The sequence below is a fragment of the Podarcis tiliguerta genome, assembly GCF_965153285.1.
Source record: "Podarcis tiliguerta genome assembly, chromosome: 4".
Taxonomy (NCBI): Eukaryota; Metazoa; Chordata; class Lepidosauria; order Squamata; family Lacertidae; genus Podarcis; species Podarcis tiliguerta.
In genome coordinates, this window is record NC_139537.1 from 71,407,135 (window position 1) to 71,419,879 (window position 12,745).

Sequence of the window (12,745 nt, forward strand, 5' to 3'; positions counted from 1 at the left end):
TCACACACATCTACCACCCAATCAGCATTTCACAATGGATGAAAAGTGGCAAAAAAAATTGTTCGGTTTCATGGAACTTCCAAACAATACCAGCTTCCAGCTCATTAAATCCTACTAGAACTTGGAAAAATTCAAGCGAGGAAGCCCTGATTCTGAACATAACCCATGTCAGTAGTTTTGCTGTTGTTGAATAATACAGGTGCTGGCTCAGCAAACCAATATCAGTTATCGAACACCTCTCTGAAGCTAAGTGACCCCAGGCTCATTGTTATTACTTCCACTCTGTATTCTGGAGGTAGTTCTCCCCAAGCCCAGCTTCAACAGGTCAGCAAGAACTCTGAAAGCAGAGTCCAGATTTTAAAGAGCAGATTTTTATAGCCAGAGGGCAGGTTGTTACTACACCCAGCCACCACCTCATCTTGCCAATATATATTATCTTACCCAAAAGATATATTATTACTCTGAATCCGCCACTTACGTTATACAGCTTGCCGTCTTCTCCTGTCATGTATTGACGATACAACCCATTTGCGTATCGAGAAGCCACAAGTTTCCCCAGGATGGATACATAGTCTAGAATAAAAAGAAGTTGTACATGTGCTGTCTCCATCATGCAGGGTCATTTATTTTATTTTATTGCACCAATTCCTTGCCCGTTTATTTAGAAGTGAGCCCCAATGGATATCCCATACACAAGCTGTTACTTACTGTTGAATGCAACAGGGTTTATTTCTCCAGCTAACTGAGCAAAAGATCAGGCTGTGCATCGTGCAAAGGGAAAAGACTTGCTGCACATCATACCTTCTTTGTGCTGAAATCCAATCTTGGATAAAATCTGAGAAAAGGTCAACTTGTTCCTTTTGAGCCCATGCAGCTGAAGCCATTTAGGGGAAGAGATGAGAAGTTGCACATCCAAGTCCCACTGAACGCCATAATCTCTCCTTTCTTTTCGCTCCAAGTTCTTCTCGCAGGCAACCAACGTCTTAGTTTTTTCAGGATCTTTTTTAGGCTTCCCACCAAAAGTAACTTCTGTAAAGGGGAAAACGTGCAAGCTAGGTGTTATGTACTGAAGTTCTCACCCTGGGCCAGCAGGGGGATACTGTAGTTATGCAAATGAAGGATCGAAAGTGCCGTTCAGTGATTGGATAGTTTTTATGCAAATGAAGGATCGAAAGTGACATTCAGTGATTGGATAGTTTTAGAAAGTTGCTACAGTAACGTTGTACTGAAGCTCCATATAAGCAGGCTGACTGAGCCCTTCAGTCAATTCTAGTTCTGGCCTCTGAATAAACAAGAGCTGTTTGAAGAATCGCTGTGTCGTCTGATATGTTCACCCACAACTTAACACCAGGTTTACTTATTGCAATCCCTTCGTCTGCCAACTATCTCATCTCCCCCTCTCACCTCCTTTCCATGGTACTCTACTGTATTTTCATGACTCCTCCTTTTTTAAAGCATTATCAAAAAGAGAAACTTTTAAATAAATACAAAAGCCTCTCCCTTCTTTTTCTCTCTCTCTTTATGTACAAGAAGATACATGTACAAAAACATTCCATACATAGAGCTGAGTCTGGAATTAGACTTAAGAGGGTTCATATTACAAAGCATAGGTTTGCACAGAGACATTAGATACATTCACACAATACACTGAAAGCACTGTGAATACCACTTTATGCAGTCAAAGACACAACATAGCTCCAACAGAAGTTCCATGTGTAATTTTATTAATAAAATATCATAACCTTAGAATACTCACGTTCACTCCATGCAAGCCGTTTACCTATGCCTCCAGTCATTGCAACCACACTGATTTTTTGCTTCCTTCTGTGTTCCCCTTAAAACATGAATAAAAACACATGATTGTTTGTTTTTTATTGATGCCATCCAACCAGTAAATCAGGTCTGGTTTCGATGCTATCAATTGAATTTAAATTTAAATTAAAGTTAGCACCAGCTCCAACAACTTTTATTAACCAGAAACCTAGTCCACCCACTTACCCAGGAGGAAGCCCCACTGAATTCAACAGAACTTACTTCTGAGCAGACATGGTTAAGATTGTGCTGTCTAATTATTTCAAATATTTCTATACTACTTCTCACTAGCATACCACAGCGACAAAATGGTTACAAAAAGGTAACTTACCTGTTTAAGGAAAATGAAATGAAAAGAATGTTTTAAAAATACCACAGCATTAGTAATAAACATTAAAAGAACTTACTAGGAGGTGAAACCATGGGCAACAATAAAAAAAATGCCTAAAACCAGAGGAAATACAGAAGGTTCTATGTACACCAGGTTCAACCTGGTGCCTGAAAGAAAGACGTATTGGTGCAAGGCAAGGATCTCTAGTGAGGTCATTCTATTGTCATCTTGTTTGGAGAAAAGAAAAGAAGAAGAAGAAGAGTTTGGATTTGATATCCCGCCTTTCAATTCCCTTTAAGGAGTCTCAAAGCGGCTAACATTCTCCTTTCCCTTCCTCCCCCACAACAAACACTCTGTGAGGTGAGTGGGGCTGAGAGACTTCAAAGAAGTGTGACTGGCCCAAGGTCACCCAGCAGCTGCATGTGGAGGAGCGGAGACGCGAACCCGGTTCCCCAGATTACGAGACTACCGCTCTTAACCACTACACCACACTGGCTCTGCACCCACTGGCTCTGCACCCTTAGTTACCTGGGCCCCCAAGATGTTTTGCTAGCAAAGCTGCAATATGAAGCTTTTTTGCCAACTGCGTTGGAGATGGGATCCAGATACCCTTATCAAATCACAGCAGCTGTGTTCTGCACCAACTGATGCTTCCTGGTCATCTTTCAAGCCACACCCAAAATACCATTATAGCAGTCTAGTCAAGAGGTGATCATGGTGTGGCTAACTATGACCCAGAGCATTCCTGTCCAGCAGAGGCTGCAGTTGGTGACGCAGGAAAGAGGAGGTGCTGTGGACCAAGGCTCTAGAGAACAAAACTGGATCCAATGGGAACAGGGAACCAAGAAGTGAACCTGACCCTTCGCCGGGGGGGGGGGGGGGGAGTATGCAACCCATTCTAGAGCAAGTAGAATGCAAACTCCCAAAATACAAGAACCATCTACCCACAGCTTTCCCCTCTTGTTGGGATTGGGCTTCAGTTGACTGGCCCTCCTCCAATGAAAGCAGAGCTGAGTGTTATCAGTATGCTGATAGTGTCTCGCTCCGAACCCCTGGTTGACCCTCTGAAGCAATTTTAAAGCTGTCTGGGTGGCTGAGAGGTGGGTAGGGAGGAAACAGGGAACTTTCCTTCAGTCAAATTCCTGAAGTTGTCTTCAGATCCAAATTCTAATGTGTATTTGAATTATAATTACTATTTTGATTTATTATCCGCCCATAAAGGCCCTGGGAAAGTTACAGGGGTTTAAAATGCAATGGTGAAAACAGTTTAAAACAGACTGCAGGCACAATAATTGGGTGGGTCCTAGAAATGTACGTTTCGGGTGCCAAAGACCAGAGTAAAGAAGTGAATCACTCTGGCCTCTTCGGTTACCTGGCAAAATGTTATTCCAGTGTTCCAGATCCACATACCACTATAGTCACTTGGGTAACTTTAAACAAGAAGACCAGAACAACAGGGCTAGTGATGTCGTATCTAGGAAGCCCTTCAAAATGCCCTATATGTGCACAGGGGAGGGTTTGTGCAAACATTTACCCTTCGGCTGCGATACCAAGTGGTAAGTTGTGCATTTTGCCTCCAGGGAGACAGAACTAAGTGTCAGCTATAAAACATATGAATCACCGCAATTTATTTACCCGTGTGATGGATTAGGGCCTGAATTCAAGTACTTTGATGCCGTGATTTCATGCTGCAAAATTCCTATGCAAAGGTCACTTCCATAGAACAATTTGCATGAATTCCACATGTATCCCATATGAGATAATGTGTGTGAAATGCTTTAAATACTGATACTTTATTCTGTGGATCATAATCTGTGGTGATCCCACGTGCATGAACATGACTGCTGATTGAGTCTGCAGTCAGTCTCGGTTGTTTATCTATGTTCAATTGCCACATCAAAATTATCTTACATGGAAATCACTTTTTTTCCCCTGGAAAGGAGCCCTGAGTAACACTGAACAAGCTAATAGCTATCATCCTCCATTGCCCAGTTTGTAAAATGGGAATAATAAGGACCAGCCTTACAAGGTGGCAAAAAAGAATGAATTAGGATTGTAAAGCACTTTGCATAGTTATATATTTATTTTACACTTGTTCTAATCTTTTTCTCCAAGGAGCTTAAGGTGGCATACACAGTTTTCCTCCTCATCTTATAAACACAACAACCCTGTGAGGTAGGTTAGGTTGAGAGTGAGTGACTGGTCAGATGTCACCCAGTGAGCTGAGTGGAGGTTTGAACCCTGGTCTCTCAGGTCTTAGCCCAACACTCAAGCCGCTATACCACATTGGCACCAAAAAAGTGCTGTGATTAATAGTATTCATTCACAAGAGAAGCTACTAGGAATCACTGCAATCTAGTCCCTCTAATATAACATGGATACCCGAGCTGGTGACTCCATGGCAAATGAAATCCTGCGATAAGCACTGTAATTCAATAGAGTGCAAAAGTCCCGGCTACCAGAACCAGATGCCGTGCTATTTTGATAGCTGTTCAGAGGCTTGGATGTAGCACACTCTCTTTTTTCACTCTGGAATTTAATTCCTTGCTAGCTCAAGGTTCTTCACCTGAACTGCTCAGGCAATTGTGTGGCGAATGGGAGAAGAACATACAGGGGTTCCGACAGAAAAAGAATCCGTAAAAAGCAAAACTCAACTTAAATTGAGGGATGGCCCAGCTAATTAGAGAAGTATTAATAATCTTAAGACCAACATTTTAAACCAAGTTTCAGTGGGAAAGTTTGGAAAGAGCTTTTACCCACTCAGTCAGTGTCTTCAGTTTGGGGTAACATATAAGCACATCTCTTGCATCCAAGCTTTAGTATGGATTTTTAAATTTTTACAGACGCAGCCATCTATGCTAGGAAAATGATACACCTTATAATAAATGCATGGACTTCTCAGGAAGCTTAGGGAGCTGTAAAAATGCAAAGTAATAAACTGGCAAGAGTCCATACAAAACTCAGTGAAACTTGGGAGGTTGCCCACATACAGCTTTTTGAATGCAACCTGGCAGTGGGAGGGAGAGCAGTTTGGCTTAGTTTTCCAGGTTTAGACAGACCTACTGTATTTCCATTTCCCAGAGAAAATGATTCCACTCTAAACAATTTCACATTCTATGTTCAGGTTATACCAATTGGAGGTGTGGAATTGCAGGTATGGCATGAATTCAAAGAGGGAACATGTATAGAACTGAATTCCTGCTTACATTTGTCTTCAAACCCATTTCTGTGGGAGAAAACATCTCAATAACTACATTGCGGCCTAGAAGTAGAAAGTTGACTACATGCTACTACCGTTACCCACTTATCAGCAAAGTATGGTTGAGGGCTGAAATAAATCTTGTGTGGGAGTTCTGTGACTAGATTTCCCAATTTATTACCTGAAATGTAAATATACAAGGTTGGAAATCTGCTCACAAAAGATTCCTCATTTATCCACATTATTTGCTTGGTCCATATGGCTTCCAGCTCTTTCCCTCTAAGGAATTAAGAGTGAAAAAAAGCTCAAGTTTCTTTACCTGAACTGCTCTCACTTTCAGGTTTTGGCTTAGAATTATCCACGTTAAGTCCCCCCAATCTTCACATCAAACCAAGCATACCTGGGAGTAAACCCCATTAAGTTCAATTGGACTTCTGAGTAGCTATGGTCAGGCCTATATTCAAACAAGAATTATTTCTGAGCAGGCTCAAGATATCAAAGCTGCGAAAGTGAGGTTTCCCAAGAGCATACCGGTAGTTTGTTCTCCTGCTGCAGAACTGTGCTGGGAAAATCTGCACTTCACAAATGCCCCCATATTTCTGCAACCCAAGACCTACCTTCAGGGCTTGGACCTGTCAAAACTATACTGTATCTACTTCTTCACCCAGCCTTTTGATGCTTGAGCTGTGTATTTTTAGGACACCCATTATTTTTGAGACTAGAAGTTGTTTTAAACCATTTCTAATATTTTGTTGTTACACACCCTACGACCTTAGGGTAAAGGGCAGGTAAACAATAAATAATAATAATAATAATAATAATAATAATAATAATTCCTGAGCTAATAATAATATCACTAATAATAACAACAACAATAATTTTATTATTTATACTCCGCCCATCTGGCTGGGTTTGCACAGCCACTCTGGGCAGCTTACAGCATATCTAAAAACATAACAAAAACATCAAGCTCTATAACATCAAATTCTATAATAACCTTACGTATATGTGTATACATGTGGCTCAGTTGGTACAGCATGAGGCTCTTAATCTCAGGGTCGTGGGTTTGAGCCTCACGCTGGGCAAAAGATTGCAGGGGGTTGGACTAGATGACACTTGGGGACCCTTCCAGGTCTACCATTCTATGATTCCATGTAGACTGCTAACACCCCCACCCCAAAGCACAAGGAGAATTAACGAAGAACTACAAACAACAGCGACGAATCACAACAAAAAGACAGCTCAGTCAGTAGTGCGTGAGGCTCTTCATCCCCGCGCTGGGCAAAATATTATTGTATTGCAGGGGGTTGGACTAGATGATCCTCGGGCATCCCTTACAATTCTATGTTTCTATGAAATGAATAAGGACCTCACTCATTTTGTGTCGTTCGGATCAATCAAGTGCCCCGCGCCCCAACCTGGCACAGGCGCAGAGAGGGAAATCTGTCCACAAGGCGATGGGGGGACAGAAGGATAGGGGGCCCGTGGGGTGAACCAGCCAGAGCTGGAAGCCTTCAGCCGATCGTGGGAAGAAGCCCCCATCCGAGAGGGGGCTGCTTCCGTGCGCCCCCTGCAGGCGCCCCGCCTCACCTGCTTCGAGCCCCCCGGTCGCTTCCATCCCATTGTGACGCGCCGGCGAGGAGTTCCACGGTGGCGCCGCCGCCCCGCTTCTTTCTTTCGTTGACACGGGAGACGCCGCGGTTGCTAAGCCCCGGCCCGTGAGCGGCCGGCTTTCGCGGAGCCGCCCCTTCCAGGAGGAGCTTCCAGAGTCTAGTGGGGCAAAGCAAGGGCGGAAAAATGGAGCCTAGTTCAAAGGGCGGCGCGCTTTGCTTCTCTGGACAAGCGCCAACTTTGGGTTCGAGGCGTGTGAGTTCAATCTAGAGTAGAGTCTCCTCATCCCCCCCCCCGTGAACGTGTGAGCGCGGATCGCGTGCACAGTGCATTTCCGTATCTACACCTGAGAGAAGGAGCTGCGTGTGGGATTTTCCAAGCAGGTGGGAGCCCTTCTTTGCGCTGTGCCTATATTTATTTATATGTGCTCCTTACTAAAGCTTGTCATATGCTGCGGCTTCCCAATGAACGAAAATGTCATACCGTCCAACATTTCTCCAATGAAAATAGGGCCATCCTATCTAATAGTAGTAGTAGTAGTAGTCGTCGTACCCCGTCCATCTGACTGGGTTGCCCTAGCAACTCCGGGCTGCTTCCAACATAAATAAAAACATAATAAAACATTAAGCTTCCTATACAGGGCTGCCTTCAGATGGCTCAGGGATCAGATAACTCCATACCCTCCAACATTTCTCTGATGAAAATAGGGTCGTCCTAAGGAAAAGTGGGACATTCTGAGATCAAATAAGAAATTGGGATGGCTTCTGTAAATCCGGGACTGTCCCTGGAAAATAGGGACACATGGAGGGTCTGATATCTGCATGTTTTTGTAGATGCTGGAAGGCGCCCAGAGTGGCTTGGGCAACCCAGTCAGATAGGCAGGGTACAAATAATAAAAATTATTTATTTGTTTATTTTATTTTATTTATTTATTTTTATTATTATTATATTCAAATATCTCTACAGGCAAGACAGATGCTCCACCGCTGAGTTACTAGCCTTCCCAGATATCAAAAGGAAATCATAGAATGTATGCTATATATATTTCTTAGAATCACAGGATCATAAAGCCACTAACCACAGAACTGTAAGCGAAATGCAGTGGATCCCATATAGTGTACAGTATATGCAAAGTATCACAAGGTTCCCCAACCTTCTTGAAAAGCACAGAGGTGAAGAACACGTGACTGCAAGGATCCGACTGGAATATTACTCTGCTAGTAATATGCAGCTAGATCCTACTCAAAGTTAGGCGTGATTAAAAGCCATTCAGTTCAAAAGAAGTGAATGTGCAGAACTCTGCATTGAGCTGTGCAGTTACTGTGTGAGGAACCTTTGGCCCGCCAGATGTTGCTGAACTACAACTCCCATCTGCCCCAGCAAGCATGGCCTGTGACCAGGGAGGATGGGAGTTGTAGTTCAACAACATGGTGGGCATGTCAAAGGTTCCCCACTCCTGCTGTATACGGTATATAATATGGGGAAGAAACTAGGCTTAATTCGTGTATCTATTGACCCCGGGGGCAGTGTTACAGAGTGGGATATGAAAGCTAGGAGCTAAATGGCACCTTAAACCTAGGTTATGGGCGCAACAACGGAATGTCTAAGCACACTTTTTAAATAACAAGAATACAAAGCTGAAAATGAATGAACTGCAGCTAATTTTTCACATAGTCCTCATCTGAAGACTGCAAAAAAACAACAACACAAAGCCATACTTCCTCTGCCTGCCCCCCTAATATTTTTAAGAGAGTCTCTTCTCCAGTCTTCAGAGAGTGACTGGAAGGGGGGAGGCAGAAAAAGGTCCTCCTTTCCTTCCACTGCCGTTTTAATCTGAAATCTTGGGTGCAGTACCACTGAGGTGGGAAGGTAAACGGCGTTTCCATGCACTCTGGTTTCCGTCAGTGTTCTGTTGCACCAGAAGCGGTTTAGTCATGCTGGCCACATGACCCAGAAAGCTGTCTATAGACAAACGTCGGCTCCCTTGGCCTGAAAGCGAGATGTGCATTGTACCCCATAGTCACCTTTGACTGGACTTAACCGTCCAGTGTTCTTTTACCCTTACCTTCACCTTACTGCACCCAGAGCTCAGAAACTGCTCACACTAATAAAATTCATTGTCACAAAATGTGCCTAGAACAATGGAGTTTCGGACTCTGCCTGGGAGTAAACCAGCATAAACTCAATGGTACTTATAGATGAGAGGTCATATAAAAGATGATGGTAATGATGATGATTTATTAAATTTGTATACTCCCCCATACCTATAGATCTCAGGGCACTTCACAACATAAAATGGCAATTTAAACAACACAAAGTACATAATAAGTTAATCCCTTTGTAGCTGTATTTTTGTCTTCCTTGCATTAGGGCTATTGATAAACTCAACACTTCAGGGTGGACAAATTTAAAACGGATAAAGGGAGGGGGCAAAGGTGGGAAATAATATACAGCAGTTCAGTGACAAGATGTAGGAGTGGTTGACAATTTGGACTTTGACAATGGTTTTCCAGTAACCTCAGCAATTTTTAAATAGCTGTAAAATAAAATGGCTTCCTCTAGACAGTCTAGAGAGCGAAATTGGCTTTTGACAACTTAGGGCCCTGATCTAAGGCAATGGTGACAGGCAGGCTTGCAGGGAAAGGGAATAGACCAGTGTTGTAGAAAACAATTGGGGTTGGCTTTTACAGCCCAACTCCCCATCAAGGAACTCTGTGTCCCCCTACATCCATTATCTGTCAGAGAAGAATGGATGGAGGCAAGATCCAGAGAAAGCAAGGCAGATCTTTATTTTTTTCTGTTGCAACCGAATTTTTACAGTTCAGTAAATACCATCAGCAGTGAAATTACTTGCCCTATCCACACGCTTAATAAATAGCTTGCTAAAATGGCTTTTTTTTCTGTAGGAGGCACCTTACATAATCAGAGCAGTTTGTTTTAAGTAAGAACCTACTCATAAACAATGTCATTGCTCTGTGCCATAAGAAACAACCCTGGGGACAGAAGGAGACTCTAAATAACTGCGTTTTTATAAAAAATAAATAAATTGCAAATTGCACAGATAGATAGCATCTTGTCAGCCCACCAGTTAATTATGGTACAGTAAAAACAGCAGAGCAAAATATAGCTCAATTCCATTGTAAATGGAATCAGCCAAGTGCAAAAAAACAACACATTTAACTTTCAGGAAACCTAAGATGAATGAGCTTCATCCAGGATCTCAGAATGCAAAAAAGACAGAAAAAGATTTTTAGACATTCTAATTAGGGGAGTTATTTCCCCCTGATTGACTAGGAAGTTTTGCCCCTTCTTGTGTACCATTTGGCTTGCCTTATTTGCATGAAAGATCATTTGCTCAGCCCCAGGCACATCTCACATGAAGACCTTTTTCATTCCACTTCTGTACAGTCTAGATGATGTAATGCATAGCAGAAAAGTAAAGCTGTGTGGCTGGCGAGTCCTGTTTTAGGACATTACTTATACTGACCTTTCGCTGCACTCCCTTGAGATTTCCACATCATTTCCCCCCTTTAATAAATCAATGCAAGACTAAACTAAGTCCGGAATCCTATGCAGATGTAGTTAGGAGTGTGGCCAATTGAATGCAATATGTGTCTCAACACATATTTAAAGGCTTGAGCTCCATGCAAACTAAACCGTCACATGAACAGTTAGTCCCAGAAGGGAAGCTTCCACTGCCAGTATCAATCCTTCATGATACACAGTCCTGGTCCTGGTCCTCCCCACCACTGGGGTTGTTTTCTTAAAAGCAACTTTAAGAAGCACATTTTGAATCACATCTAATTCTTGGTTATTGTCAGGCTTCGGAGAATTGGCTTCCGCCCCCCTGGCCGTAAATGAGCAGATCAAACAAAAGGGAATTCTTACCAGATAGTTTCTTTAATAAACATAAAAAGGTAAAGGTAAAGGAACCCCTGACCATTAGTTCCAGTTGCGGACGACTCTGGGGTTGCGCGCTCATCTCGCTTTATTGGCCAAGGGAGCCGGCGTACAGCTTCCGGGTCATGACTAAGCCGCTTCTGGCGAACCAGAGCAGCGGTACCTATTTATCTACTTGCACTTTGATGTGCTTTCAAACTGCTAGGTTGGCAGGAGCAGGGACCGAGCAACAGGAGCTCAACCCGTCACGGGGATTCGAACCGCGACCTTCAATCAGCAAGCCGTAGGCTCTGTAGTTTAACCCACAGCATAGTGAAGGACAAAAGAACGCATCTAACAAGAATGGCAGTGCTCCCAATTAAGGTCACTCCCCCTTCCGTCGCTATTAATCCATGTCACTCCTATGTTTTGTAATCTGAGTTTGTAGTCTCTGTGCTTTCTGTTCTGACACTTTCTGAGCTCTCCGAGACTTTGGGGAAGGGGGGTGGATACTATCCAGAGACTGTGAATCTGTTAACTCTCTCTCTTCTAGTATCTCTTCTGCTAACTGTTCCCCACCTAGTATTTCCCAGCTTCTGCCTTCCGAACTATGACCCTCTGCAAACCACTGTTCCAAATCTATACTGTCCTCCTGCTCCTGGGAAGATTCAGGATCAGGAGGAGGGCGTGGCTCCCACCATTCTTCCTCCGTGCAGCCCTCCTCAGCATGGTCCCTGACAGTTAACAAAAATGTAGAATGCTTAATGCAGGGCCAAATAATGGCTTCCAAAACCATTACAAAACTAACTGAATTAATTGAGAATAACAAATCCACGGGGAATAGGACCTTTTTCTGAGAAACAGCCACATGGTTTCTGTTGAAGTGCCAGCTCACCAAATAGCCAAAAGTAAATCTTCTTATATAGTTCAAATATGTTTGGTGTTTTTAGCTGGCAGCTATGTTTATCACTCTCTTTCCCCATATATTTTTCAGACTAGTGTGTTTAAAGATTACCCTGGACATGAAAAGTCTTCCTTGATTACACAAACGTTCCCCAGAGGCGAAGAAAATGCATATAATTCTCAGCCATAACATATTTTCCCATTATATCATTTTTAAAAGCAAGAACTGAATGTTCTGTAGATGTAAAATTAGCTCTGCAGCGTAGCCTGTAATAGAAAATGAAATTAGTTTCAGACATTTTTATAGTCTTGAGAGTTAACTACCATAAACTATAAGCAAGTTAAAGTTCTCCGAGAAGATGAATTAAAATGCTTTACTAAGTATTTGTCATTTACTGTCAAAAAATTCTTTTTTAAATTTGCTGGGAAACCTACAGGTAGACTCTAGGTGTCAGGGATATGATGAAGCACACATCCCCAGCAATGTGTCATTGCTGCCCTTGGCAGAGCTAGTCATCCCTGCCCTAAGGCAGAGCAGATATTTGACTTCCACAACTACAATTCCTGTCATCCCTGACCATTTGCCATGCTGGCCAAGGCTAGTGTAAGTGGAATCTTGGGGAGAACGGCTGTAGTTCAGCGATAGGTCATCTGCTTTGCATGCAGATGGTCCCAGTTTCAAAGCCCGGCATCTATAGTCAGGGCTAGGAAAGACTCCTTATCTATGTTGGTTTTATTTGGAGTAAAGAAAACTAGGTAAATATAAGGAGAATTCCCTGGAAGCCCAAGAACCAGGTTTGGGGCAAGTACTCTTTGGTGAGAGAACCCTAGCAGAGATTGAAAATCACAAAATACCATATGTCAGGAGTGCTCTGATGGTGTTTCCTGCTTGGCAGGGGGTTGGACTTGATGGCCCTTGTGGTCTCTTGTGGATTCTATGATTCTATGAAAATATACAGCAAAGTAAAGTGTTAGACTTTTAAAACACCCTTTCTAAGTTCCTTCCAAAG

At 42.9% G+C, this 12,745-nt stretch overlaps 1 protein-coding gene and 1 long non-coding RNA gene across 4 annotated transcripts in view; one reads left to right on the top strand and one right to left on the bottom strand.

Annotated features, from left to right (window-relative positions):
* VWA3B (von Willebrand factor A domain containing 3B) overlaps nucleotides 1-7,332 on the bottom strand; it is a 75,567-nt gene extending 68,235 nt beyond the window's left edge. Inside the window, exons 1-4 of one of the 3 annotated variants that reach the window (XM_083437587.1) lie at nucleotides 6,933-7,332; nucleotides 1,757-1,834; nucleotides 802-1,029; nucleotides 479-573 (exon numbers count right to left, since the gene is read on the bottom strand). In XM_083437587.1, coding sequence (XP_083293713.1) covers nucleotides 479-573; nucleotides 802-1,029; nucleotides 1,757-1,834; nucleotides 6,933-6,960 — 429 coding nt within the window. In that variant the 5' untranslated portion in view covers nucleotides 6,961-7,332. The other 2 variants (XM_083437586.1, XM_083437588.1) reach the window with 2 other exon arrangements.
* LOC310676359 lies at nucleotides 7,232-12,119 on the top strand. Its single transcript, XR_014510491.1, has 2 exons — nucleotides 7,232-7,336; nucleotides 11,827-12,119. It is a non-coding gene; the product is annotated as an uncharacterized lncRNA (long non-coding RNA).
* Nucleotides 12,120-12,745: the final 626 nt, after the last annotated feature.